At 38.5% G+C, this 26,249-nt stretch overlaps 1 protein-coding gene across 1 annotated transcript in view; it reads left to right on the top strand.

Moving 5' to 3' along the window:
- The window catches only part of TUBGCP3 (tubulin gamma complex component 3), a 48,626-nt gene that overhangs the window by 8,288 nt on the left and 14,089 nt on the right, over positions 1–26,249 (top strand). Inside the window, exons 4-16 of the mRNA XM_060233711.1 lie at positions 607–684; positions 944–1,161; positions 2,763–2,932; positions 4,821–4,939; positions 6,530–6,655; positions 10,111–10,179; positions 11,718–11,850; positions 18,007–18,173; positions 20,292–20,402; positions 20,811–20,919; positions 22,398–22,587; positions 25,317–25,452; positions 26,103–26,171. Coding sequence (XP_060089694.1) covers positions 607–684; positions 944–1,161; positions 2,763–2,932; positions 4,821–4,939; positions 6,530–6,655; positions 10,111–10,179; positions 11,718–11,850; positions 18,007–18,173; positions 20,292–20,402; positions 20,811–20,919; positions 22,398–22,587; positions 25,317–25,452; positions 26,103–26,171 — 1,695 coding nt within the window. The remainder of the gene's footprint in view (positions 1–606; positions 685–943; positions 1,162–2,762; positions 2,933–4,820; positions 4,940–6,529; positions 6,656–10,110; positions 10,180–11,717; positions 11,851–18,006; positions 18,174–20,291; positions 20,403–20,810; positions 20,920–22,397; positions 22,588–25,316; positions 25,453–26,102; positions 26,172–26,249) is intronic.

The following is a 26,249-nucleotide window of genomic DNA, read 5'->3' as shown; positions in this document are numbered from 1 at the left end:
CAAATGTTCAATGGTTTCTACTTTGTCATATGAACATCTACATGTTCTGTTTGCCTTTATTACTTTATTATATCTACCCTCTAAAACTATATATAAATGTATATTGGATAAAAATAAAATAGCGTTATAAGAATATAGTTTGCTTAATTACTTTTAGCAGGAAGGATAAATTTTGCCACCAAAAGGGTGACAAGATTGTTTTTGTCCAATAGTAGTTCCATGACCTGGACTCTCGTATTGAGCACTTCTGTGTTTTTAAGTAAAGGTTAAATTAACTCTCAGCTTGTTGTATATAAGGCACTTTAGAATCATATGCTCGATGGTTTCTACTTTGACATACGAACATCTACATGTTCTATTTGCCTTTATTACTTTATTATATCTACTCTCCAGAACTGTATATGTAAATGTATATTGGATGAAAATAAAATAGCATTGTAAGAATATAGTTTGCTTAATTCCTTTTAGCAGGAAGTATATCACTCAGCAAAAAAGTGTTAAACTTATCTAATTGCTATTTATTTTAAAGATAATGTGTATTGATTTTGATCATGTGTTCTGCTGGCCTCTTAACTGCTCTTTTCTAATGCAAGTTTCTTATGGTAGGGCATCTTGAAAAACAGATGGTCAATCCTCTACCTCCTGCTCAGTCTCAGTGAAGATCCACGTAAGCCATCAGGCAAGGTAGGTCATTCATTCTGTTGGCCTCTTAAATGATTACTAGAACCCAGAATTGGTCCAGTGAAAAGTTGGAAAGTGAGGAGTTTGTCTCTATACTAAACCTTAGTAATACTATCTGAAATATCTTTAGAAAGATTAGGAATGGTTTTGAAATGTCAAATGTGTATTTTGTTAAACTTAGTTGTAGGAAGAAAGATATTCAGACTTATTTAATCTCTGAGAAAGAAATATGTTAAAACGTGTCTTGTTTTTTCCCTTCAAGGTGTCAAATTTTGCTACACTGTTTGCTCAAGCACTGCCACGAGATGCTCATTCAACTCCATACTATTATGCCAGGCCTCAGACCCTCCCGTTGAATTATCAAGACCGAAATGTCCAGCCTGGCCAAAGTTCTGGCAGTATGGGGAGCAGTGGAATCAGCAGTATAGGCATGTATGCCCCAAATGGGCCTACTCCAACTCCACAATCACTTCTTCCAGGGTAAATGAGACTTGATCATCTTGCAGATAATTCTTTGGAGAAGTCCTGCTCCCATAAATATAGTATCCAACCATCCAGAGGCTCTGCGGCCCCAGATTCTTCCGCTTCTCTTTCTTGCTGCAGTCCACTCATTCCTCCAGCTCCAAACGTTGATCCTGGGCGGCTAGGACACTTTGAAGAGCAGCACTGGGGACAAAATGGGGGTCTACAGTAGAACGGAGGCATTGGCAGGCATCGCTGCTCTCTCGTCGGCAAATGGAAATGGTGTTCCATCAGAGAAACTGGGTGGTTGGATACATGTCAGCTGAGTGCTTGCCATCAGAATTGCTGATCTTTGTTGAATGTTTGTTGCTAAGAAATTTGTTACTAAGAGATGTTGGTGTTACTATTATTGAATCATTTTAAGACCCCATAATGATTCCATGAAGGTGCTGGGAAAGGTGCTCCCAGATGATCCTGTGTCTTTATCCACTGTGCCAATCTGTTCTCTGTAAGAGACCAGAAAGACTTTTAAAGTCACAAATTCTGTTGGTAAAAGTTTATGCCAAGAGTCTGACAAAACTCTTGGTCAGAACATAAACAAATAACTGATCGTGGGTGCATTTATAGCAAATTGGCAGTTCATTCTTTGTACAGTCACACTTGTATCTCTCCATGGGACCTGAAAAGGCATACTGCCTCTATGATGTAAACTCTGTTTAAGGTTGTGGCTACAACATACCATTAGAGGAGCCAACACCTAAAAATCATTCCTGATGGTTTTATCATTGTATTACTATTGTATTTTATGTTTGTTTGAACTATATGCTGGTCAGAAAACCGTAATAAACTAGTGGTGGTAGTAGTAGTATTCCTGATGGTTATGGTTTCCACCTAAAAGTTTTTAGAACTTGGAATGATGTCAGCCAATCAAGGCTTATGTGCCTTCCCTAAAACAAAGGGCTGTTGATTCTCAGCTTTCAGACCTGGTTAACTCATTAGTACACCAGAGGTGGCTTTTTTTATATCTGTGTATCAACTTCTGAACATAGCTCTAGAAGGAGGATAAAAAAAATCAACACAATGGGGGTAATGAACAGAAGAGGGGTATCTTTCTGCAAACTAGGGGAGCCTATGAGGGGGAAAGATGAGGAGATTACTAGCAATTCCCAAAACCTCAGTGTGCTGGGGGAGAACCCAAGATGCTGTGATGCTATGTGGCAAGATCTCAGTTGCCGTTACGACGGTTGCTTATCATAGCAAAAGGAAAATGGGAATCGGTGTGGCAGTTAAATTATCTACTGCTATCAGATGGAATAGTTTATATTATGGAAGGCATTTCAGGCAATATTTAGGGCATCAGTGATTTACACGTTTTCATGTATTTTCTTGATGTATCAGCATTCCAGTATTCATGTTTCTTCCCTAGAATTGTCAAGAATTATAAAATGTTCAGTTTAATTTTTTTTTCAGAAATAGTTGTTCTTGTTGGAATTTCTGGTATTTATGGAGGTGAAATGTGGTTTGCCCTTGATGCTTTGGTCTTTTCAGGTTAATATAAATTAATTCCTTGTGCATAGAGGCACCTCGGTAGTTGGACTATGTGATTTTTTTTTTCACAGACAAACCTATCAACGTGGAGTGGGCGATTGTCTTCGCCAGCAGCTAGGGGCACGGCTTGCTTGGACCTTAACTGCAGGCCAACCCACTTTACAGAACGCTTCTTCAAAAGGTGCTTCAGCAGCGGCTTCCCGTAATGTGCCCCGGACTAGGCGGGAAGGGGATCTAAGTGGTAAGCAAAACATGTTTCACTGGTTAGAAGCTTCCCCTCCCATTGCCTCTCCTTAGAAAACCTGAAGTCATTCTGTTTAAACAGATCTGCTCATTTGCATGAGAACAAGCTAATTTATACCAAAGCTATTCGTTGTGGCCCCAAATAAGTGAAATATTCTTTATAGGCATTTTAAAAAATTAAATAAGAAGCAGTCTTGGGATGTTGCATGGTAAATTGAGCAATAGTGAGTGGAATAGATAGGGAGGGGACAATGAAAAGTCCCTTCTGCCTTCTGTTCCATGGCTTAAACTTACACATTCTGAGGCTCTTTTTGAAAACAAAAATAATGGGGGAAAAAAACATGAAGTTATGTGTCAGCATTGCTTTAATACTGTGAGCTGGACTTTGTTCAGAGTGAGTGTAAGCCAGTTGTGATATGACAAATTCAGTGTTAAGTGTTCTGTTTGGCTCACCCCTTAAAACTCATTGGCCAGGATCCAATCCGGGTAGCACTACTTTTCACTCAAGGGGACTTTGGTCTCAAGTTTTCTGAATAGTTGTGGCTTGCCGAACAGTTTTTGAAGCTGACAGGATTTTCAAAAGCAGACCATGATGTGGCACAGAGGTCTGCTGTTCAAAGGAAAAAATTAAACTGAAACATGATGCAGACAAAATGCAGGTACTGTGGATTGTGGTTAAAACTAATCCAGGAATAGGTGTTCTGTTTGCTGCAAATGAGGTTGTATTCCCTCTGAAAAAGCTACCTCAAGATCTGGGGTTGTTCCATCCCAGACTCCTTACTAACTGGATGATGGAGATAGCTGGAAATGCTTTTTGTCTGTTTAAGCTGCAGCCATTCTTCATGAAGATGAATTGACCACAGTTATAGTATCTTGGTAACATCAAGGCTAGATTGCTCTAACATGTCCTGCATGGGGCTGTTGTGGAAGACTACCCACAAACTACAACTGGCTCAAAATGTGGTAGGCAGAATATGCATATGGGCTTTCTGTAACAAGCATATAACATAATAAGCATTTATTTTGGCTCCCAGTTTGTTTCCGGGCTCAAAGAAAACACTGCTTTTTAATTTTGAAATCTGTAAATGCCTAAAGGACTGCCTTCACTTATTTTTTTATTTTATTTATTTTTATTTATTTAAGATTTATACCCCGCCCTTCCCACAAGTGGCTCAGGGCGGCTTACATATACCTCCTGAGGATATGAGGTCATCCCATGAAGATATTGGAGATGAAGATATTGGATTTATATCCCGCCCTATACTCTGAATCTCAGAGTGGTCACAATCTCCTATATCTTCTCCCCCCACAACAGACACCCTGTGAGGTGTATGGGGCTGAGAGAGCACTTACAGCAGCTGCCCTTTCAAGGACAGCTCTGCAAGAGCTATGGCTGACTCAAGGCCATTCCAGTAGCTGCAAGTGGAGAAGTGGGGAATCAAACCCAGTTCTCCCAGATAAGAGTCCACACACTTAACCACTACACCAAACTGGCTCTTGAAGCATCCTGGGATACTTGGTGGGACCCTCTGTATGTGGCTTTTCTTTGCAGCTGCACTTAATCTTGGAACTGTCCTGCCCCCCCCGCCCAGGAATTATATGTGACTCCCTTGCTACAGGTGGGCTGACAGATTGTTTCAGAAGCTGTTTCTAAGATAGGATCTTATCCTGGCTTTAACTTATTTTTTACTTGAGTTGTATTGTTTTAGATGTGTTTGAATGTTCATTGTAATTATTATTATTCCCTTTGTGTTTTCTGGATCAGTAAGATACCTTGAGTGTTTCTCAAAGTGGGAGTACTATAAAGTACTGACTAGTGAGGTGTTAAAATAACAAGTGTGATTCTGAAAGAAACCTGCAAGTGACACTCCCTTTCCTCTTTTCAGGATCTGTTGAAATAACTGAAGCATTTCTTGTGAGAGACATTTTGTACGTCTTCCAAGGAATAGATGGCAAAGTCATAAAAATGGTCAACTCTGAAAACTGTTATAAAGTAGATGCAAAGGTACTGGGCAGTAATCTTATACTTGTTTTGTATAGATAGTCAGCAGAGACTGCTTCCAGAATGCTGCATTTGTGCTATCCAGAAATGCAGGATGTCTTTTAAAATAAGCATGCATCATTCATCACTAGCAATATCAGTGTGTAAGTTGCAAACAGCCTAAGGTAGAAAGCTGAAATGATTTTGGGAGTCATAGATGTAGACAAGCAACAGAAGATTCACTTCCATGTAATTATTTTTAAATCAGATATGTACCTGCATAGGCATTTTAAGATAGGTAGAAGAAGAAGAGATTGGGTTTATACCCCACCCTTCACTTGGAGTCTCAGAACAGCTTACAATCTCCTTTCCCTTCCCTTCCCCACAACAGACACCCTGTGAGGTAGGTGGAGCTGAGAGAGTTCTTTCGAGAACTGCTCTTGAGAGAACAGCTGTGGAAGAACTTGTGACTGACTCAAGGTCACATCAACAGCTGCTTGGGAGGAATGGGAAATCAAACCTGGTCCTCTCAGATTAGAGTTCATGCTCCTAACCACTACACCAAATTGCAACAACAACAAAAGTAGAGCACAAATCCTGTCCCACTGAAGTCAATAATGCTTCCAGGAAATAACAAAGAGAAAGAAGATCCAAACGTTTACTAATACTGGAGTGAACATATAGAAAAGGAGATGAGTAAAAATTCATTCCTGTCATTGATGTGCTGGGCTGATATGGTGGTTAGGATATTGCCTGGTGAGAAATGGTGGTTAGGTGGGAAAACATAGTAAAACACTTTTTTATTCAACACTAAATTATTCAGAAATCTCAGTTTATTAGCATACCCAGAGCTCGTGTCTCCCCTTTAGCCACCATATCCATTCAGTTGTGTATGCCCCATTCCTGTCTCTTCAGCCAGACAACCAGACATTACTGGGCTTCTGACAGCTGGCATGGCCAGATAGCATCCTCAGGTGCTTCATTCTTGCTCAGCTGGAGGGTTCCTGCATAGCTCACCTGCAGCGGAGCTACTGGTACCTCTCCTCAGAAGAACCCCCAATTTTTTCCATCAATAGCCTCCCCTCAACTCTAGGTAAAAGCAGAAACAAACCTGAAGCAACCACTGATCAATGCTTCCCATGCCAAGAACAAACACAAGCCCAAAAGAACTAAAGCAGAACCCAGGAATCTATGCAGAACCAAAGGCCAGTGGGGCAAGCCCAACAGAACTAATGTCAAACCAGAGAATCTCAGCATAACAAAATCAAGCTTGGGGGGGGGGGGTACTCTTGCAAACCCAACACAACCTATACTTAATGGAGAAGTGCAACATTTTTCATCTCCATCAAGATGAAGAACAGTTTTTGTCCCGCTGTTTTAATTCCACCATGCAGTTTTTTTTGTACCATGCTTAATTTTACCCATCTTTGAAAAACCAGATTTCTTTCCCTGCTAGCTCTGCATTGGATACAACTGCTTTAAAGAACATTCTGTACAGGGCATGATCAAGAGTTTATCAGATAAAGGAAGGTCTGGGGGGAACTAATGTACTGCAATGAACTTAAGTTTTTTTTTATAAAAAATATTTTAATCAGCATTTGTTTAATAATTTAGGTGAGCCTTTCTAAGTCACTGAGAGATACTACAAGTCGGCTTGCTGAACTAGGGTGGTTGCATAACAAAATAAGGAAATATACAGACCAGAGGAGCATGGATCGTGCATTTGGACTAGTGGGCCAGGTATGTAGGTTTCAAAACAATTTGACATATTCCCACCTTCCTTTAAAAAAGTAGGAAGAGAAATCTGCTGTATCTAATTGTGTGAAAGCTAAGTGTTTGGTGTCAAAGATTTGTTGAGTTATTACTGGTATTTCAGAATTGTTGATAGAAATTAAGAGATTGGTGTTGTAGTTACTTATGGGCAATATCTAGCACTCCTTTTCTTAACTTGGAATGCTTTACTGGTATAAAATTTTAGAAATAGCACTGTGGTGTGTTCAGGCAGACTGTAAATGTTATGCTGTCTGAAACTTTAAGTTAAGGTGAGAACTTGCTTTCATCTTGATGATATTATTTCTGTCAGTCAGTCAGTCAGTCAGTTAGCTTTCACTGGTATATAAGAATTAAGATAAAATGATACAAAAGGAATAAGAATATGTTACAATACAATTAGATAATGTCATCATTTATTTCTGAAGCCTCTCCTGATGCAGCTTTATGGCAACTTGCAATAACTTTGCTACCTTCTCAGTTATATCAGAGGATAAAACATCCAGAAGGCTGTAAACCTTGTAGGAATCAGAGAGGTCTATTGTGTTAGCTAGAATAGAGCTTAGAAATTTAAAACATAGTGAAAACAATAGAGAAAAACATGTGAAATTGTCCAAGTACAGCTGGTGTTACAAGAACAATGTCTGGCTGTGTATGCTGTTTTTTAAAATATGCCATATAAAACAGGCAGCATGGAATTAAATCTATATAAGGGAAAAGCTCTGTGTTGTTGTGGTATTTGCAAAGAATATAGATCTGGGGCCACATGACCTACTGCCAGAGGGGTCTCCAAACTCAAAGGAGAGGACATTATTTGTTGTTTTAATATATAGAGCTAATCAGTGGCTATTTACCAACTCAAAAATGTTAATTTTTATAGGTTTTGATATGGTACACTTTTACTGTTTTTATACAGGCCTTCATTGTGCGTGGTGCTTTATCTGTTTTGTTGTTATAGTCTTTTAGCTAACTTTTCTTCCCAATGCTTCGCAAAGCAGCATACAAAATGCAGTTTAAAAAAACAAATGGAGCCATACAAATAAATAATCTTGGGTGGGACCTGGATCCATTGGCCAGCTCAATTCAACATCTCAGACTGTGACCCATGAGCTAAGAATCAAGGGCAAATATTCTCACATTTCTCACAAGAATCAAGGGCAAATATTCTCACATTTCTCATATTTGATTTCAGCTCATGCGTCTGGCCACATCCAGGCCAAATATTCTCACACAGTTCTATGGGGCAAAAACAAAACAAAATAGCAGACAAGTTGCTGTCCCCAAGAAGCTTTGATCTAAAATAGACAACAGGGAAGGTTGCAGATAGTGGGCAGAGAGGTGTAAGTGTGGGAAGGTATGCATGTACCTAAAGGTAGTTTCTTCAATTTAGGTACTGTTGGGGATAAAGGACTCCTTTAAAAGATGGTTCTCAGGAAGGATTTTAAAGGTGGTACCAAGTAAAGTGACATGACTTGGCAACATTGCTTGTGAAGAGCAAAGAAGGAAGAATTAAAGCTGAAATCTAGTCAGTAGGATGGAAAGCTGGTGATATTTATGCTAGATATGGAGAGTGAATGTGGAGAAAGGCAGCTAGGGAGGAAACACAAATTGTTTAGTTTTGCACCTGTTGAGTTTGAAAGGGAAGTGAATGATCCTTTCAAGTAGATATATTGGACAGGCAGGTAGAGATGTAGAACTGGACTGAGGGGTAATATCTGTATCATTGCCCTATAGATAGTTGTAGAAAACATGGTTTTGAACGAGATCCTTCAAGAAGAAAGGCTAGCTGGGAGCCAAGGACAAAACCTTGAAAAGAGTTGTGGTGCTTCCCACAGTGGAACTGGAGTTCTAGACTATCCTCATCTAAACTTAATCCTCCTGAACTTAATGTCCCCTAGTTCCTGTTGGATTTTCCTCAAGTGTTTAGTTTAAAAATGGCGCGATAACCTTTTTTAATATATTAAGCAGCACCATTCTTGTTCCTTTTCAGTTCAAGAGTACTCTATCTGTTCTGTATAAAATCAGCTTGTCTCCAAACATTACTCATTCTCTAAGAAACCTAAACCCTTTTATTACTATGTGTTGAACTTCCTAGTCTCTTTCTATCTAACTGACCTTGTATGTGGAACAGGGAGCATTTGGGTTTAATTTTGGATAACACAACTGTGGTTCCCAATGTGGTTGGTGCCAACATGCACCATGGCCCAGGCTTCTCTTCCAAACGGCTTGCCGGCCAATTTAGGCAGTGTGTGCTATCCACACCGCCCCCCACCCTCCTCATGATCAAAGTAACTGACACAGACCAATCTCTATATTCCTACATACTAATTTTGACATTGCTGAAAAAGATTCTGCGAATAAATATGTGTGGCGTAAAAGCCCGTAAGAGCTGTACAAAATCCTTTTGTGTTGATGACCTTGCCTTGCTGAGGTTTTAATCATTCCTGAAATTGGTGATTCAGGAAAGAGGAGGCACGTGAGTGGCTTCAAGAGTATCTGACAAGTTTTGGGAAGATGTGGTTGAATATTGGGAGAGAAATGAGGACATTCTTTCAAAATTCCCATTACTTTGGAGTGATATGAAGATATATCTTAATTTGTTGTTAATTGTAAATTAGAATGGTTTTAAGACTAATGCTGATTTTAAAAGTTTTGTATAATTATTGTATGGACATGTTGTTAGCCGTCCTGAGCCTGCCTAGGCGGGGAGGGCGGGATATAAATAAAATTTTATTATTATTATTATTATATCTATTTTTCTGAAGGACAAAGAATTGTCTCTAAATGATATTTCAAAATATTGGGAAATGAGTAAAAATCCTTTAGCTGTGTTGGAAAGCTGCAGAAGTGAGGATAAAAAACTATGCTAGGAAAAACAGAAATAATTATCAGTTTATAATGACTGGTCCTTATAAGATTTTAGATTAGGTTGTCTAAAAATATTTCAAAAATTAATTTCTGTCCTTTTTGTGACCCATTTTTTTCTCATTATATTCTGATTGTTGATCTGTTGATTCAACTGAATTACTTTGCAATCTGTTGTCTATTTTTGTTTTATGTAAAGTCACCTGTGATTTGTACATACATTTTTGAAGACAATTGAACTGAATTAACTTGAGAATCTTTCATTGGCATACCTATTTAGATATAGATTTTAAAATTACTTCATAGTCATAATCCAGAGTTAGTTCTGTGAGACAAGTTAGTATGCTGTGTCTTGAAGCTTTCTCTGAGGCATGCTCATGGCTTAGCAGACTGCTTTTTTAAGTTCTCTTGAATTTAAAAAGTGACTTACTGTGAATGTATTCGGCGCTGCAAAATCGTTTGTCCTGTTGGATGCATACAAGCATTTGCAAGATCAGTGGCATGTGGAGAGTGTTTAGGTGTAAACTGTGTCTCTGTTTTTTGTTTCTTCAATTTTACAGAGCTTTTGTGCTGCTTTAAACCAGGAACTCAAAGAATATTACAGACTACTATCTGTTTTACACTCACAGGTAAATAAACAAGTATGTGGTTGTTTCTTGGTTATCTCTACCAGTTAGCCAAATAGCTTGTATAATAGGCTTGCAAGTAAGCATTGGTCTGTAATGGGCAAGAATTGCCTGCAGACAAGAGAGTTTTTAGAAACTGGATGAAGGGGGTGGCTTTAGTGTCAGGCTAGGATTTGGGGAAACAAGGGCTCAAGTCTGCCATGGCTCTTCCACTCTGCTATGGAAGAGCCAGGAACACACACTCAGCCTCGCCTACCTCACAGAGTTGTTGCTGTGAGAACACTTTGGGTGTCCCCTGGGGAGAATAGCAGGATATAAACAAACAAACATCACAGATGGCTTTGTCATCGTGGATCTCCCATCACCAGTTGCCTTTTCCTCACCTTCCAAAATTTTAAAAATATGGCTGTGTGGTGATTTCTGGGAAGACAATATTTCAATCTCTTTGAGACCAGGACCTGTGTTTTCATTATAAATTCTCTGCATATTTTCATAGCTAATTTGACTTCCATTCCCACCAGTGTTCCCTCTAAGCTGAGTTAGTGTGAGCTAGCTCACAGTTTCTTAGCCTCTGGCTCACATATCTTAGCTCAGGAAGAATGGCCCCAGAGCACACTATTTTATGCAGTAGCCAAATTGCTTGCTCACAACTTTAATGCCAGTAGCTCAAGAGGTAGAATTTTTGCTTACAGGACTTCACAACACAGAGGGAACATTGATTTCCACGTCAAGCTTTTCAGTCACATCCTCCTTTTCTGTCATGGAACTCAAGGAAGAATCTATAGGGAAGTTCTCTTAAGGTTGTAGATGATTTCACAAATAATGTGTTATGATAAATGTGGGCAAGGGCAAATATCAAAAACTGTTGGTGGATTATTAACTTATGCAGGCTGCTTGCAACCCAGCTGTACAATAAGAGAAATTGCTTCTCTGAAAGAGCAGAGGTCCATCAGTGGCTATTAGCCACAGTGTGTGTGTGTGTGTGTGTATGTGTGTGTGTATATATATATATATATATATATATATATATATATATATATGTATGTAATTTTTTTTGTCACTTTGTGACACATAGTGTGTGTGTATATATATATAAAATTTTTGCCACTGTGTGACACAGAGTGTTGGACTGGATGGGCCATTGGTCTGGTCTAACATGGCTTCTCTTATGTTCTTATGATGTTAAACATTTTATTCGGAATTCTTTCAAGTGGTATAATGGTTCTTTTGCACCAAATTGAAGTCTGTGGGCTTAGAAGGGTGCAGCTTTATTTAAGGTTGCAATGTGTTGGAAGTGTTTCATGCCATGCATTCATGGTCTCTTAATCTTTCTAATTTCTTTTTAAAATTTGGCTCTTTTAATGGCTTTTCCTTTGATTTACATGATTGCTGACTTCGCAAAATGTTCAACCTAAGCATTTTATATAAAATATATGTGTGTGTGTATGTGTATATCTATATATTGAGCATATTTGAGGTTAAAAGGAATACCAGTTCTTTACTAGATCTTGCCCATTTTTTAAACTCCTCTTTCTTCCTAGTTGCAGGTGGAAGATGATCAAGGTGTAAACCTGGGGAGTGAGAGCAGTTTAACACTTCGGCGTCTCTTAGTCTGGACGTATGATCCTAAGATAAGATTGAAAACGCTTGCAGCACTTGTTGATCACTGTCAAGGTCTGTGAATTAAATTGCCTTTTCAGCTGTGAATGAAGTGAAACCTGGGTGTCAAGACAGTTTGGAAATTACAGAAAGTTCCTTATATTTAAAAAGTTGATTGTGGAGGCAAAAAAGTAGAATTAACAGTGGAGGGAAAAAAGTAGAATTAACAGTACAATGCTAAACAGGTCTTCTCAGATTCTTGCTGAAGTTGACTCAGTGGGGAACATTCTTGGGATAGCAGTGTAAATGGTTCTTGGAATACACATGCTTTGTTAGCTGGTGTAAACGTTATTATTCAGGATGGTGAAACCAAGGCTGACTGTGAAGAGCTTTAAGATGACCTCCACAAACTGAGTGAGTGTGTGACAGTGTGGCAAATGTAGTTCAATGTTGGTAAGCGTATGGTGATGCATATTGGGGATGAAAAATCACAACTTCAGGTATAGGCGAATGGTCTGATCCAGCAGAACTCTTCTTTATGTTCTTATGCATGCAGAGTTTCAACAAGCTGCTCTTAAAGCTTGTAATTGAAAGAAATCTTTCTAGCTTAAACCATTTCATACTTTGTGTTACTATTCGCATAATCTTCAAGGATGTTTAACTATTTTGAGAATGCAAATAGAGTTCCACTGACATTTGGAGTTTCATTGCATTTAAAATGTCACTTTACATTATTGGGTTAAGACAATTCACCTGTTCTAGACTAAAAGGTAGGTGTGTTAGTCAAGTGTTTTGTGATAGGCAAAAGTTGTAAAGATACCTAATGTGTGATTGGGTACATAAACTCCGGCTCTTAGTCACTAGAGACTAGGAACAAGATGCAGGTTTGCATAAGCCTTATTCTAATTCAGATTTTCCTATCAGCCTTGCCTGGCTCCCTGTCACAAGTTTTCCTGTGGAAGCATCTGGTCACCAACATTTCCCAATTTCTTATTTCTCTAGTATGCTGAAATAAAGTAATTTTTGTCATTTGAGTTATTTCCCACATAATTAGCCAATCATTTTCTTCCTTGGAACATACCAAGATTTTCAAAAGCAAGCCTATAGCATTTTAGCAACATTCAATAAATATAACACTGGTTCCTGGCATAGATTTTGCACTGTCCCTATATAATTTATTCATTTTTTTAATTTGGCTTTTTAAAAGCCTGGGTATTTTCCCCCAGCTTCCGCATATGAAAAAGTCTTTTTTAAAAAATCAAGATAATACCAACACTGTTGAGATGAATTTTGATATAGTTTTGAAAGTCTTTATGGTGACAGATAACTATTGATGCATCATCTTGAAACAGTTTTCCTTTTTTTGCAAATACTCTTAGAAATGGGTTCCCTTCAATTATCATGCCATGCAGTAGAACATAAACCATAACCAAAAACCACATTATAATGAACCAGGCTTGATTTCCCAGATATAATTTTGACTTGTTGGCTGACATGTAGCTTCTCTATCTCTTGTTGTGGTCTCTTATTGCCAGAGCTAAAGGAGAAGGTGCTAATTTAGCATAGATTTTGGACCATATCATTATAAAATAATTAATAATCCTATTATCTCTGTTATATACTTTTCTCTTTCTCACTTTGTATGCTATGCACAAAAAGGAATTTGTATATGCACAAAATGTGTATGCTATGCACAAAATTTGCCTCAGCTCCTAACACTTCTATGTCATCATGTTCTTTGCTCAATTGTAAAATATTTCTCCAGATTTGGCATTCCACATGCCCTGTTCTGCCAATTTCCTGTGATGTCTTTATTTTTTACTCTTGGATATTTGCCTTCTCAAATGAGCTTATTAAGGGTTTTTTTGTTTTGTATTTTCTCAAGCTGTGTCTCTGAAAGCATAACAGATATTCTCATTTCCTTCTGAACTTCACACTGGTTAATCATACAGTCTTGAGAATGTACTCAGCTTTACCCTCTGTTTAAGACTAGAGTTTTCCTACTAGATCCTCTTCTACCCAGTTTGGTGTAGTGGTGAAGTGTGTGGACTCTTATCTGGGAGAACCGGGTTTGATTTCCCACTCCTCCACTTGCAGCTGCTGGAATGGCCTTGGGTTAGCCATAGCTCTGGCAGAGGTTGTCCTTGAAATGGCAGGTGCGGTGAGAGCCCTCTCAGCCCCACCCACCTCACAGGGTGTCTGTTGTGGGGGGAGGATATAGGAGATTGTAAGCCGCTTTGAGTCTCTGATTCAGAGAGAAGGGCAGAGAAAAGGTATAAATCTGCAGTCTTCTTCTCTGGCAGGATCATTATTATCTTCTCTTTAAGATCAATAACCTGGGCTTTTGGCGTGTTTAGGGGCTTTCAGTGGCACTTCAAACCATTTGCTAAATCCTTATCTTCCAGACTGACAGTCTTCTCACACCGGATATTAAGCTACCAATTAGTCTCCAGGTCTAATGTAAGTGCTGATGTTAGCTTTTAATGTCCTCAATGGTCTGGGACCCTCTTACTTACGGGACCGCCTCTCCTGTTATAACCACCTGCGCTCTCTTCAGTCATAGGGGTCTCTTGCAGGTGTGAGGCCACAGGATAGCTCAGTTAGCTGTCACCAGGGGATAGGCCTTCTCACTTATGGCTCCTATCCTGTGGAATGCTCTCTCGGATGACATCCATGCCCTGCCAGACTTGCTTAGTTTCTGCAAAGATAAATTATTTAGGTTGGCTTTTGGAGGGTAATCACATCTTTGTCCTGTTTTAATAGTGGCTTAGTGATTGTCACGTATTTTAATATTTAATATTTGTTTTTATGTTGTTTTTGGGGAAGACAATGGCAAACCACCCCGTAACAAAAGGTCTGCCAATAAAATGTTGTGATGTGACGTCATCCCATAGGTCAGTAGTGACTCGTTGCTTGCACAGGGGACTACCTTTACCTTATATTGTTCTTATTGTGTTGGTTTTAATACGATATCCAAATATCAGCTAGTTAAAAATGCCATCCGGATGTTTTGAATAACTTTTTCAGTGTACTTTGGTCATGTTTCCTTATCCTTGTACTGGTTTCTGATTATCCATCACAGAGTTCATATCCTCACTTATCACAATGTCACCCTCTTCAAAATGTATTAATAATTGATATAATTTTTCAAAGTTCCTTGCATTTTATTTGCATAGATATTTCATAAAAGCATCATTAAACCACTGTTTTAGAAATATGATCTTGCTTCACTGTCTCCTGAAACATTTAAGATCTGTGTGAACTGAATGCTGGATGAGATGGGCCTTTGGTCTGAGCTGGCAGGGCTCTTCTTTGGTGGGTGGGAAGGAAAGAAGGAACTAAGAAAAAGTGAGGGATATGGGGACTGCTTGGAGGAGGGAAAGAAAAAATATTACGGGGAAGAGAATATAGGGGAAATTGAGGTTACCCCTGCAACTCCTTGTGGGTTCTCTTCTATGTACCTGGACCTGGCTAGTAATGCACAGAGTTTTCCAAGGACAGGCCACCAGGGGTGGGATCGAGGAAAAGCTGAAGAAAGGGGACAGATATAAGTAGATTGGCAAGTGGGTAGAAAGGACAGAAGTGAACAGGAAAAGGTGAACTTTCAGGAAAGGAAAAGAGGAGATAGTAAGGGAGAGGAAAAGATGCCCTACAAGTCCTTGTGGGTCCCCTGATTGTTTAATATATTTCTGCTTTCGATTTGTAAAATTGTGTGCTATTTTCTCTTGAAGTGATTTAAAATCTGCTGAAATAGGCTACTCATTAGCTAAAGAAAATGAAAATAGTTCTGGTACTTCATATTCTAACCTTGATTTTTTAATTCCTCTTTCCGTGATCTTTATTTTTCAGTTATCTAATTTTTCTATCATTTTTCTATTCTTCTCTCCACCTTTTTAAAGTTCAACGAAAAAACCCCCCTATTGCAATACTCCCAGTATTACAAAAGATAAGTGTAATATTCTACTGCCACATATTCCATAAGAAAACTTTACAGATAAAGCTCTTAATATAAAAAAATGTTATAAAAGTTAATCTATTGCCACATGTCTGAATAAATAAATGCAGAGATGAGGAGACAAAAAGAAAAAAATGTTATTACACTTTCCCACAATTTAATGTTATTGTATAATTTTAGTCCTTGATGGAAAAAATATTAGATTATATTTGCAGAGTTCCATATTGCATCAGCTCTAATTTCAGGATTGGTACAATAGTACAATAGTACCAATCCTGAAATTAGTGTTGATATTAATTAGTGATATTAATAGTGTTAATAGATCAAAATAGGTTTTTTTCTTGGAAAATAAGTTAAAATTCCATTTTATGGAGTAGATATAAAGAACTTAAAAATTGATAATGTTTTACTTGTCCATTGCAGTAGTCCCTGTCAAGGTCAAAATGTTGCTGCTGTCGAAGTCCTTGCTAACCTTTCTAAGAATGTAAAAAGAGCCCTGCTGGCTCAGACCAAAGGCCCATCTGATCCAGCATTCGGTTCACACAGTGGCCAACCAGCTACCTCTAGGGAGCCCACAAAGGGGAAGACTGCAACTGTGTCATTCTGCCTGTGCTCCCCAGCAACTGATTTAAACAAGCATATTACTTCTGGTACTGTAGGGAGTAGATATCCATCATGATTAGTAGTCAGTGATAGTCCAGCCCTCCATGAATTTGTCCACTCCCATTTTAAAGCCTTCCAGGTTGGTGGCTATGACTGCACCCATTGGTAATGAGTTCCACAAATTAACTCTAGGTGAAGAAATACCGTACTTCCTTTTCTCTGTCTGAATCCCCCATGCTTCAGCTTCAGTGGATAGCCCTGGGCTCCAGTAGTAGGGGAGGGGGAGAAAAGTTTCTCCCTGTCTGCTCTTTCCATGCCATACACAATTTTCTAAACCTCTATTGTGTCACCTTTTTTCTACTATAAACAGCCCTATGCATTATAATTGATCCTCACAGGACTAATGCCCTAATCATTTTGGTTACTCTTTTCTGCACCTTTTGAGATCTTTTTTTCAGGTTCAATGAGCAGATCTGTACAAAATATTCCAAGTGTGTCTAACCATAGATTTATATAAGGGCAATATGATACCAACAGTTTTATTCTCACTGTCAGCATTTTCATAGAACTCCTACTCCAAGGTCCTCTTCTTGGCTGCATCTCAGATTCCATCAGTGTATATTTGAAGATTGTTTGCCCCAATATGTATCACTTTTGGGATTGTTTGCCCCAATATGCATCACTTTAGACTTGCTCACATTTAATCTCATTTGCCATTTTAATGCCTATTCCCCCAATTTGAAGAGATCCTTTTGGAGCACTTCACAATCCTTTTTTTTTTTTTTTGTCTTAACCACCCAAACTAATTTGGTGTCATCTGCAAACTTGCCCACTTCTCTACACACCCCTAAGTTTGGGTCATTTATGAAAAAGTTGAAAAAGTTGTTCTGTTTTCAAAGATTAGCAGGTAGCAGCATCCTAGGTTAGTACCTACTCTAAGGCCTCACCAGAAGGTCAGCAGCACCCTTCTCCTGTCACCCTTACAGCAGTGTTTGCAACATGGCCTCAGGCAACCAGCAGTTTTTTCTGGATGTCTCTCCAGAAGGGTGTGCTATTGAAATCAGTGGGCTTGAAAAGCTACATCTCTTTGTAGGATTGTATTGTTAGTTCTTCTGCTGCTGCATTCAGAAGCTCTGGAGGGATGATGCACTGAAGTACTGGATTTCCAGTCCCTGCAATCCTGAGAAATTGGTGTGGATCAGAATAATTAACAAGCTTTTTCCACACCAAAGAATGATCCAGTGAAATGGCTACTGCTGCTCCGCTTCTTGTATGTGTTTTTATTGGTAAAGTCCTTCATAGCAATGGCAGTTTTGTGACAGTTACTGTACCAGGCCAATTTTAGTGAACACTGAAAGAATATTAGAGAGTGTTAGATCGCCATGTGCCTTATGAAGAGTTTTGTTTTAAAATACCAGGTAACTGCTTCCTTGTTCATCATCATATATATGTGTGTGTGTGTGTGTGCACGCGAAAAACAACAAAGAAGAATTTCATTGTGCGCGCGCACACACACACATTTTCCTTTATATGTAGAAAATGACCATAGCTAGCCTTCCACTCAGTATATATAATTTTGTATAACTGTACCAGCAGATGACCTTAGCTAGCCTTCAGCTAAGTATATTTAATTTTGATTGAAATCCTGGTTCTTGTCATGCTTGTTTCTGCAGGAAGAAAAGGGGGTGAACTAGCATCAGCTGTGCATGCCTACAGCAAAACAGGTGATCCATACATGAGGTCCCTGGTGCAGCACATTCTCGGCCTTGTGTCTCATCCTGTCTTGAATTTCCTTTATCGCTGGATTTATGATGGGGAACTGGAGGACACATACCATGAAGTAGGTTGCATAAAATATTTTCTCATCTGAGGGTCTCTCTCCATTTCTGATTTTAGTGACAAATGAAAATCTTAAAGTGTGGGGTTCATTTTATACTGTTCAAAATTGTACAATTAAGAGGAGATATGAGAAGAAATATTGGCGTTAACATTGAAAGTAGATGGGTGTATGGAAATTCTTGTGTCCCTTTTGTTTAGACCAAATGTAACTAGTTCTGCATCTGGGTGTACTGGGTTTTGGCATAGACCAGGCCCTTATGCCACTCTGGGAAACAAACTGAAACCCAGGATTTCAAACCCTCTTCCATCCAGAAAAACCCAGTAGCTTTCAGTAGCCTGATCCTAGCTTTCAATAGCCTAAAGCAGCAACTATAGCCTGATCCAGTAGCTTTCAGTAGCCTGATCCAGTAGCTTTCAATAGCCTGAAGCAGCAACTATATAGGTTTGTATCCTACATTCTCTGCAGCAAAATTTAACAGTTTCCTCCAACCTTTCCCACCACTGCTCAAAATTTAAAGAAACAGCCATCAGGTCTGTAGTATGTCATCACTTCTGGGGAAATCCTCCCTAGAGATCACTAGAAACTCTGCAGTAAAACCATAGAGTTTTTAGCAATTCCTGGAGAAGACTGATGTAATTTCTGGGGTTTTCCCAGTAGTTATGTCTCTGATGGCTGCTCCCCCATGTTCCTCCCTCTCCCCAAGTCTCCCACTGGCTGACTGACTGGCCCTGGCAACCCTACAAATAGCACCTTTGGCAAAAAGGGAGGTTAATACAGTGGGATATGTGGGTTTTCTTCCCATGTTATCCCTTGGGATACTGCTTGGCTTTGTAAACAACCTCTTAAATTTCATTTTGAGAAAATCTGCCTTTTTATCTGTTGGTCGTAAGGCCTTGGCATTTGTTCATCATTTAGACTGTGCCATGATTTCCCATCTCGCTGGCAGCCTTTTCTAACTAGATATAATAAAAGCCAAAGAACCTTGAATGGGTAAAGTGAATCGATAAAATAATTATATTGCAATTATGTTCTGACCTTGGTTTGCTTCACCCTTCCCAAGATCTCTTTTTTTAACAGGAGTAATTATAAAATGCTCTTCCCGCTCTTTGTATTTTTTTACTAGATGTTTTCTAAATACATTAATTGCATGTTACTTTGCCCTGGTTATAAAATGAGGGCTTTTATAACTCCCAAAGATGATTGAATTGTCTGATGGATTTTAAAATTAATTTTTTCTCATTAATACTCAAATTATGGCTCCATGCCAGTTACCAAGGGAAATTGCAGTAATAAATTTCAGAGACTGATTTTGTTGATTTTTTTTAAAAAACCATGTTATACCTACTCTCCTGGGTAAGTTTTTTCCTCCTGTTCATGAATTAATATTGCAATTCAGTTCAGCTGCTATACTTTTAGAAAACTATATCTGCTCTGATAATACCCTGTCTTCCAAGGCATTTTTGCATGGCACAGAGATCAGGAGCTGGTCTTATGCATATGTGGTTGGTGCCAGACCTAATTGGCAATTTCCATTGATTCCCATATCCTGCTATAGAACTCGCTCATGCCATTCCTCTGGGTTCCCTGATCTATGAGCTGCAATTGCAGGGGAGAGGTGGGAAAGTCCCATTCCAATGATGGAAAACAGTCTAGGTCCATATTTTGCATATGCCTTCATTACGCAGACCACCTGAACACTTGTGTGGATGTGGGATCTTCTTAACTCATTTAAGCATGTAGCTTGTGTGGTCAGGGAGAGCTTACATCCATGGATAGTGTCTTCTGGTTTGTATGTAATGTTTGGTGTGCAGCAAAGAGAATGTAGGAGGACATATGGGTGAATGGCTCCTGAATGTCATATTTGAACAGTCCTGCTACCCTTCTGTTCTAAGGGCAACCAGTTCACATATTATTTGTTTGAAAATGTTCATAAGCAGTTGATTTGCTTTCTTTTATCCTTCAGTTATGTTGTGCTGAAAGACAGCAGCAGTGAAATTACCTTGTGATTTTACATTGCTATCAAGATAACTGTGTCTATTTGTCTTGTAAAGTATATAATAGCTTGAATATACATGTTTTTTTTAAAAAAGTGGTAAATATTAAGTCTTTTGTCTGCAGTTTTTTGTAGCCTCAGATCCTACCGTAAAAACAGATCGGTTGTGGCATGATAAATACTCATTGAGAAAATCGATGATTCCTTCTTTTATTACAATGGATCACTCAAGAAAGGTATGACTAAGAAGCTTTTCTTTTAAAAGTGAACATATCTGAGATGCATGCTTAGAGGAGAGTGGCCTTCTTTCTCTCTCTTTTGGGAAATCTAACAATTAATTTGAGTGGCTCCTGTATCTGATGAGAATACCTATCATGGCTGCACCAACACTGTTGATCTGTGAGCATGTCCTTTTACCTGTCAGTCATCTGGCAGAATGCGTCAAAGATGCAAGTCTGAAAAAAATATTTGGAATGTATAGCAATTGGTTTGGATAACATATGACTGTTGTATTTTAGCTTTGGCTTGGTATTGGGAAAGTTGGCTAACTGGTGTATGCTGTATTTTGGCTTTTCTTAAATAGCTGAAAATCTGCTGCTCCAATTAATTTTCTTGAAAAGGTAATTTTTTAAAATACTGTTTAGGTTCTTCTGATAGGAAAATCCATAAACTTCTTGCATCAGGTTTGTCACGACCAAACTCCATCATCAAAGACGATAGCTGTGGCAAAATCTGCAGAATCACCAAAAGATGGTATGAACATAGAATATGATTACTATAACAGTATGCATTGTAATAGAATACCTGCTTTATTTGGTTTAACACTGAGCATGGTGGTTATGGGTAGATTGGCCATTAAGGCTACCAGAAAAAATCCACCTCAGCCCCAAGTGGAGTGGCCCTTGCTCTGCATGGGGTGGGTGTGAGCTGCCACGAGGTATAAAGTCTCTGGGTCCCTCCATAGGAGCTTCGTGTTGGGTTGTCATTCAGCACACTTTGTTAAGAACTTTCTATGATGTCCTGCTTGGTTGCATAATAGTTTTGGAGAACTGAACCATAGAATCATAGACTTGGAAGGGACCTCCAGGGTCATCTAGTTCAACCTCCTAATATGCGCCCCAATACATATCCCGCCCTCCCTGACAAGCAGGCTCAGGGCATCTCACAACATGTAATAATAAAACAAGAGCAATGAAAACATTAAATAAAACAATCAGTGCTAATTTCATACAATTCAGTACTGTGTAGTGTAGTATTTCTGCTTTTCAGTTGCTGAATATTGTCAGTACTTGATAGAAAAACAAACATACTCATAAGCATTGGCTGTAAACCTTGATAAAATCTGTTGGACTGGGCCACAGATCCATGTATTTAAAAAAATGTGACATAATTCACTGAAATTGGTCAGCAAAGCTTTAAGAGCCTACTATCAAGAAGAATAAAATAATGCCTTGCCTAAACTGCATTAGTTTGGTGGTACAATAGGGAAGTTAATAAAATTACTCTTATTATAATCCATGGGTAAAAGTTGTTGGTACTTTGCTGTAGTTGTGTTCTTGACTATCACTTTGTGGCACTCTCACATTACAGGGAAAAGTTACATTTAAAAAACCACCACCTCGCTTATAGAAAAGTTTTCTTCACAGCATTCAATCAAAAAGGAATCCTGGCTGTATTGATAAAGGTTGTTTTCTACTTGCTCTGTTGTGCCAAAATAGTGGATTGGGCATTGCATAAGCACCCCTTTGCTGATGTTTGTTTGTATGTAATGCTGCAGAATACACTAAGGTTCAACATTTTATTCTTTTAGTACAGGGTGGGTTTTGGTCTATACTAAATCAGACCCTTACACTGATTTTAAAAAATATGCTTTATTTTTTTTTTTAGGCTTTTCATGAGAATATTTGTGAAAGCCTCATAAATATTACAAAAATATTTATTCTGACAGTTCAAATATGCGAATTAGTTATTACAGCCCTTATATAATTGGAAAATGTATTTATTTAAAGACCTTGTAAGACATTTAGCTCTGAAAATCTTCATTGAAGCCCCAGTTAAATACATTGATCACCTTCCTTTCCTCATCAAGCAAAGATGAAGGTAGTGATTTAGTTTTATAGAATTTAAGTCACTAATTTGTCTTGTCTTGAGTTGTGAAAGTTATTGAAAAGAGAAAATATTTAAAAATGCATGTTGGCAGTCTAGATGACATGTGATTTTTCTGTTGACAGCTGCTGAAATGTTCACAGATTTGGAAAATGCATTTCAGGGAAAAATAGATGCCGCATATTTTGAGACCAGCAAATATTTGCTTGATGTTCTTAATAAAAAGTACAATTTACTGGAACACATGCAGGCAATGAGGCGCTACTTACTTCTTGGTCAAGGAGATTTTATCAGGCACTTAATGGACCTGCTTAAGTAAGTGACTTGAACTTTATTTGTATTCAATGTCTAATGTTTGTACAAGAGAGAAATATGTCAATCTAAAATAGACTTTTGGTGCAGGCGAGCAGGAACATTTGCTATTACAATACAAATGTACTTTAATGCTGCTATTAATATGTATTGCCTGATCTTGTCAGATCTTGGGTGCTTAGTGTGGTTAGTACTTGAACCACCAAGGAAGACTTTGCAGAGGAAGGCAGTGGCAGACCATCTCTGCTTAATTGCTTGTCTGGAAATCCTGTGGGGTCACCATAATTCAGCTGCAGCTTGATGCCACTGAATTTTTAAATTTTCAGGTTTTACATTGAGCTATTTTGGATGCCCTATTATAGAAACAGTAATATGAATAACTGGTATTTCATGTACTAAGTGGAATGGAATTGTCAGATGTTGACAATGTAAACTGTTTTCACACTGCTTGGTTATATTGATTTCTTAGTATTCAATTTGCCTGATTTTAAACCTTGGATATTATTTAAAATACGTTGTAGAACACGATTTTGTGTGTATACAAATGGGTGTGGATTGAATTGAGCATTTTTCGCACTTCTTTAGAACCCTTGGTTTTGATCTTAAAGAATCTGCTGCTCTTTCTTTCTCCTTTCCCTGATTGATTTTCTCCTCTTTGTTTTCCATTTTGTGTGCTGCTGTGCAAGATTGTGAACTGACAAGCAGGTGTTTGCCAGAATTCCTATAGCATGTTGTTATTCTTTAGGACCTGGACATACAGGATGCCAAGTGGCATGTGCACTTGGGTCCTGAAGCACAGTAGGCCAAGAATCTTCAGCACTGTATTAGGGGTGTGTGTATGTGTCACTATGGCTAGAGACCTTATCACCTTTGCATGCCTAAGTTAACTCTACTTGTTGGCTGGTGGTCGGATGTGGTCCCCAACTGTTCAATTAGAACTGATGCTTGTAGACTAGAATTGTGGAGATCAGGCTAACGGACAGACATCCTGCCATATTATTACATATAGGCAAGAATATCTGCACATAGTTAGCACGGAAAGGCCAAACATTCACAGTAATAGCTAAGTGTTGCAGTGTGCTTAGAACAAATAATATCTGTTTAGGGAGGGGGCTCCTAAAACTCCTCTTATCTGTGGGGGGTGGGGGTGGATTGCAGATTGTGCCCTTCTGGAGTCAGTGGGAGAATAAAGGTTGACATAATTGAAATGCAGAGTTGAAATTTAAAATGGACGCCATGCATTTTGCAGTACAAAACTAGCCCTCAAATCTCATTTTTTTTTCTTGTTTAGGATTTAGGTTAATATAGACGATGAATGTAGAAATTCATAGAAGCTCTGGCGTTAACTATTGAGCAGCTGTAGCCATGAAAAATATTTTGATCAATAGAAAGGGAAAACTACTCTTTGATGAATGTATCAAAATATCTGTATCTTAAATGTGCACTTAGATCTCCAGCTTTGAAATGCACAGATCTTGTGCTTAACTTCCATGCCCTCATCTGCCTCCCTAGGGGCCAGCAGATTTTGAATGCATCTTGGGCTTTTCCTTAGGATGGAGTTTCCAAAGTACAATGGGCAGGCTTCCCACATGTTTCTTGCCTTCCCCTTCCATAATGCAGATTTTTCATTACAAAAGGTTTCACTTACTTGCCAGACATCAAAGGGAGCTTCTTCTTGTCCAAGAACTGAATGGATGTAACATCTCTGCACTAAAGTGCAACAGAATAATGAGGAGCCATGGAATCGGCACAACACTTGGTGCATCAAACAGTGAAGAGTCGTGCTTTAGTGGAATAAAATACCTTTTGATATGGAATTTTTAATTTTCTGTTTCAAGTTTATTGAGAATATTCCTATACACCTTTCCATCGCTTTTCTAATGCAAAAGCACGTCTGTCGAGTCTTCGTTGATGGAATTTAACTGGCACTCCGGTCACTTACCAGAAGAGATTCTGCTTTTATTATAATTTTTTTAAAAGATGTTTTTAACCTTTGAGGTTGTTGAGAGTATCTTGAAAATCTGACTGCAGTGTTTGATCTTAAAACAGTGTTTTTTAAATATACAGGCAAGTATAGCTGTCCGGGGCTTGAAGTCACCTCCTCCCTCATTACAATAGTTATCAGACCATCCATACACACACCCACATGCGAGGGTAAAAGAATTGCACAAACCACAGTCACATTTATTATCTGAGATCCTCCAAAAACTAGGGTGCAAGAGAAAATTAAACTAGGAATGTATTCCCCTTCCAAAAGAGTATTACTGAAAGAAAAATCATAGTTTACTTCAGGAACAGAAAATTACCAGGGGTGCTGCCAGCACACTGAATTATGATTTGGGAAACCTAGGGAGACAATCATCAACGATTCAGTGTTCTTCCCAGACCTATTAACTTGTATCTTGTGTGCGTGACAAAGTTGAGCAGATTGGTTGTATTATGTAAGACAGCACTGACTATGGGAAATGACGTGGTTGTAGGAAGTTGCTTAAACGCTGAGCCTGGCTGTGAGCCATGATATGGAACTGTTGGGCGCTTAGGTAATTTTGTTTGTGGAAATCCACGACTTCGATGCTACCAGTTCTAATTAGACACACATTGTTGGTCATTTGTCACTTTCAAAGCACACGAACATGCGATCTGAAAGTGTATTGTATTGTTCTGCTGGAGTAGCACCTGATAGCAATTCTAATTCGTTAATACTCTCTGTCTGGTTTTGATTTTAATTTTAGGCCGGAGCTTGCCAGGCCAGCTACGACTTTGTATCAGCATAATCTGACAGGAATCCTTGAAACGGCTGTCAGAGCAACTAATGCGCAGTTTGATAACCCTGAGATCCTCAAGCGCTTAGATGTCAGACTGCTGGAGGTACTTCTGAGCAATGTCAATGTCTTAGGAAAATGCTTATCTAAGTATTTCAAGTAAAAATGGATGGAATTAGTTCTAAGCATAAATGATATTGCCTTTGTATGTAGAACCAGATTTTTTAAAACCAGATTTTTAATAAATTCAATACAATTATGTACATATAATAATATAATGATTACATCACATGAAAAATTAGCTCTGACTCAGCTTAATGTGTGACAATAAAAGTTAAAGCCACAGTGAAATTAAGTTGTGTGTATTTAAGGCCACTGGTTCACTTTCTGGAACACGGCCTGAAATTTTAGTTCAACTGTATTTATATACAGGTTCTTTTTACAAGCTTGTTCAGATACTGCTCTCTTCAGCCCAGTTCTCTCTGTTTACCTCATAAATGATGTGATGCTATAGTTGAGATAAACCCAGTATACACAGATTCTCTCTTACACTACATGCTATCAAAAGTGGTATTTCATATTTTGAAGGTCATATTTTATGCCAGTAAAGTATGTGACTATTTCCCACTCACACTGAATTATGTAGTGTTCAATAAGGGCCATAGTTAATAGAGGTATCATAGATTCACTTTAGAAAACAGCTAAATAACCATGGATACAGTTGATCTGAATAAATCCTATTTCCTTCTCCAAAAGGTGTCTCCTGGTGATACAGGCTGGGATGTTTTCAGCTTAGACTATCATGTTGATGGACCAATTGCAACGGTAAGGATATATATATTTCAACCTTCCCCCAACCAGTCGCTTAGTTCACTAAGTACTTTGTTATTAAGATAGCCTTTG

The sequence above is a fragment of the Heteronotia binoei genome, chromosome 3 (assembly GCF_032191835.1).
Source record: "Heteronotia binoei isolate CCM8104 ecotype False Entrance Well chromosome 3, APGP_CSIRO_Hbin_v1, whole genome shotgun sequence".
NCBI lineage: Eukaryota > Metazoa > Chordata > Lepidosauria > Squamata > Gekkonidae > Heteronotia > Heteronotia binoei.
Note: the sequence above shows the minus strand (reverse complement) of the source record. Positions and strands in the feature narration are given on the sequence as shown.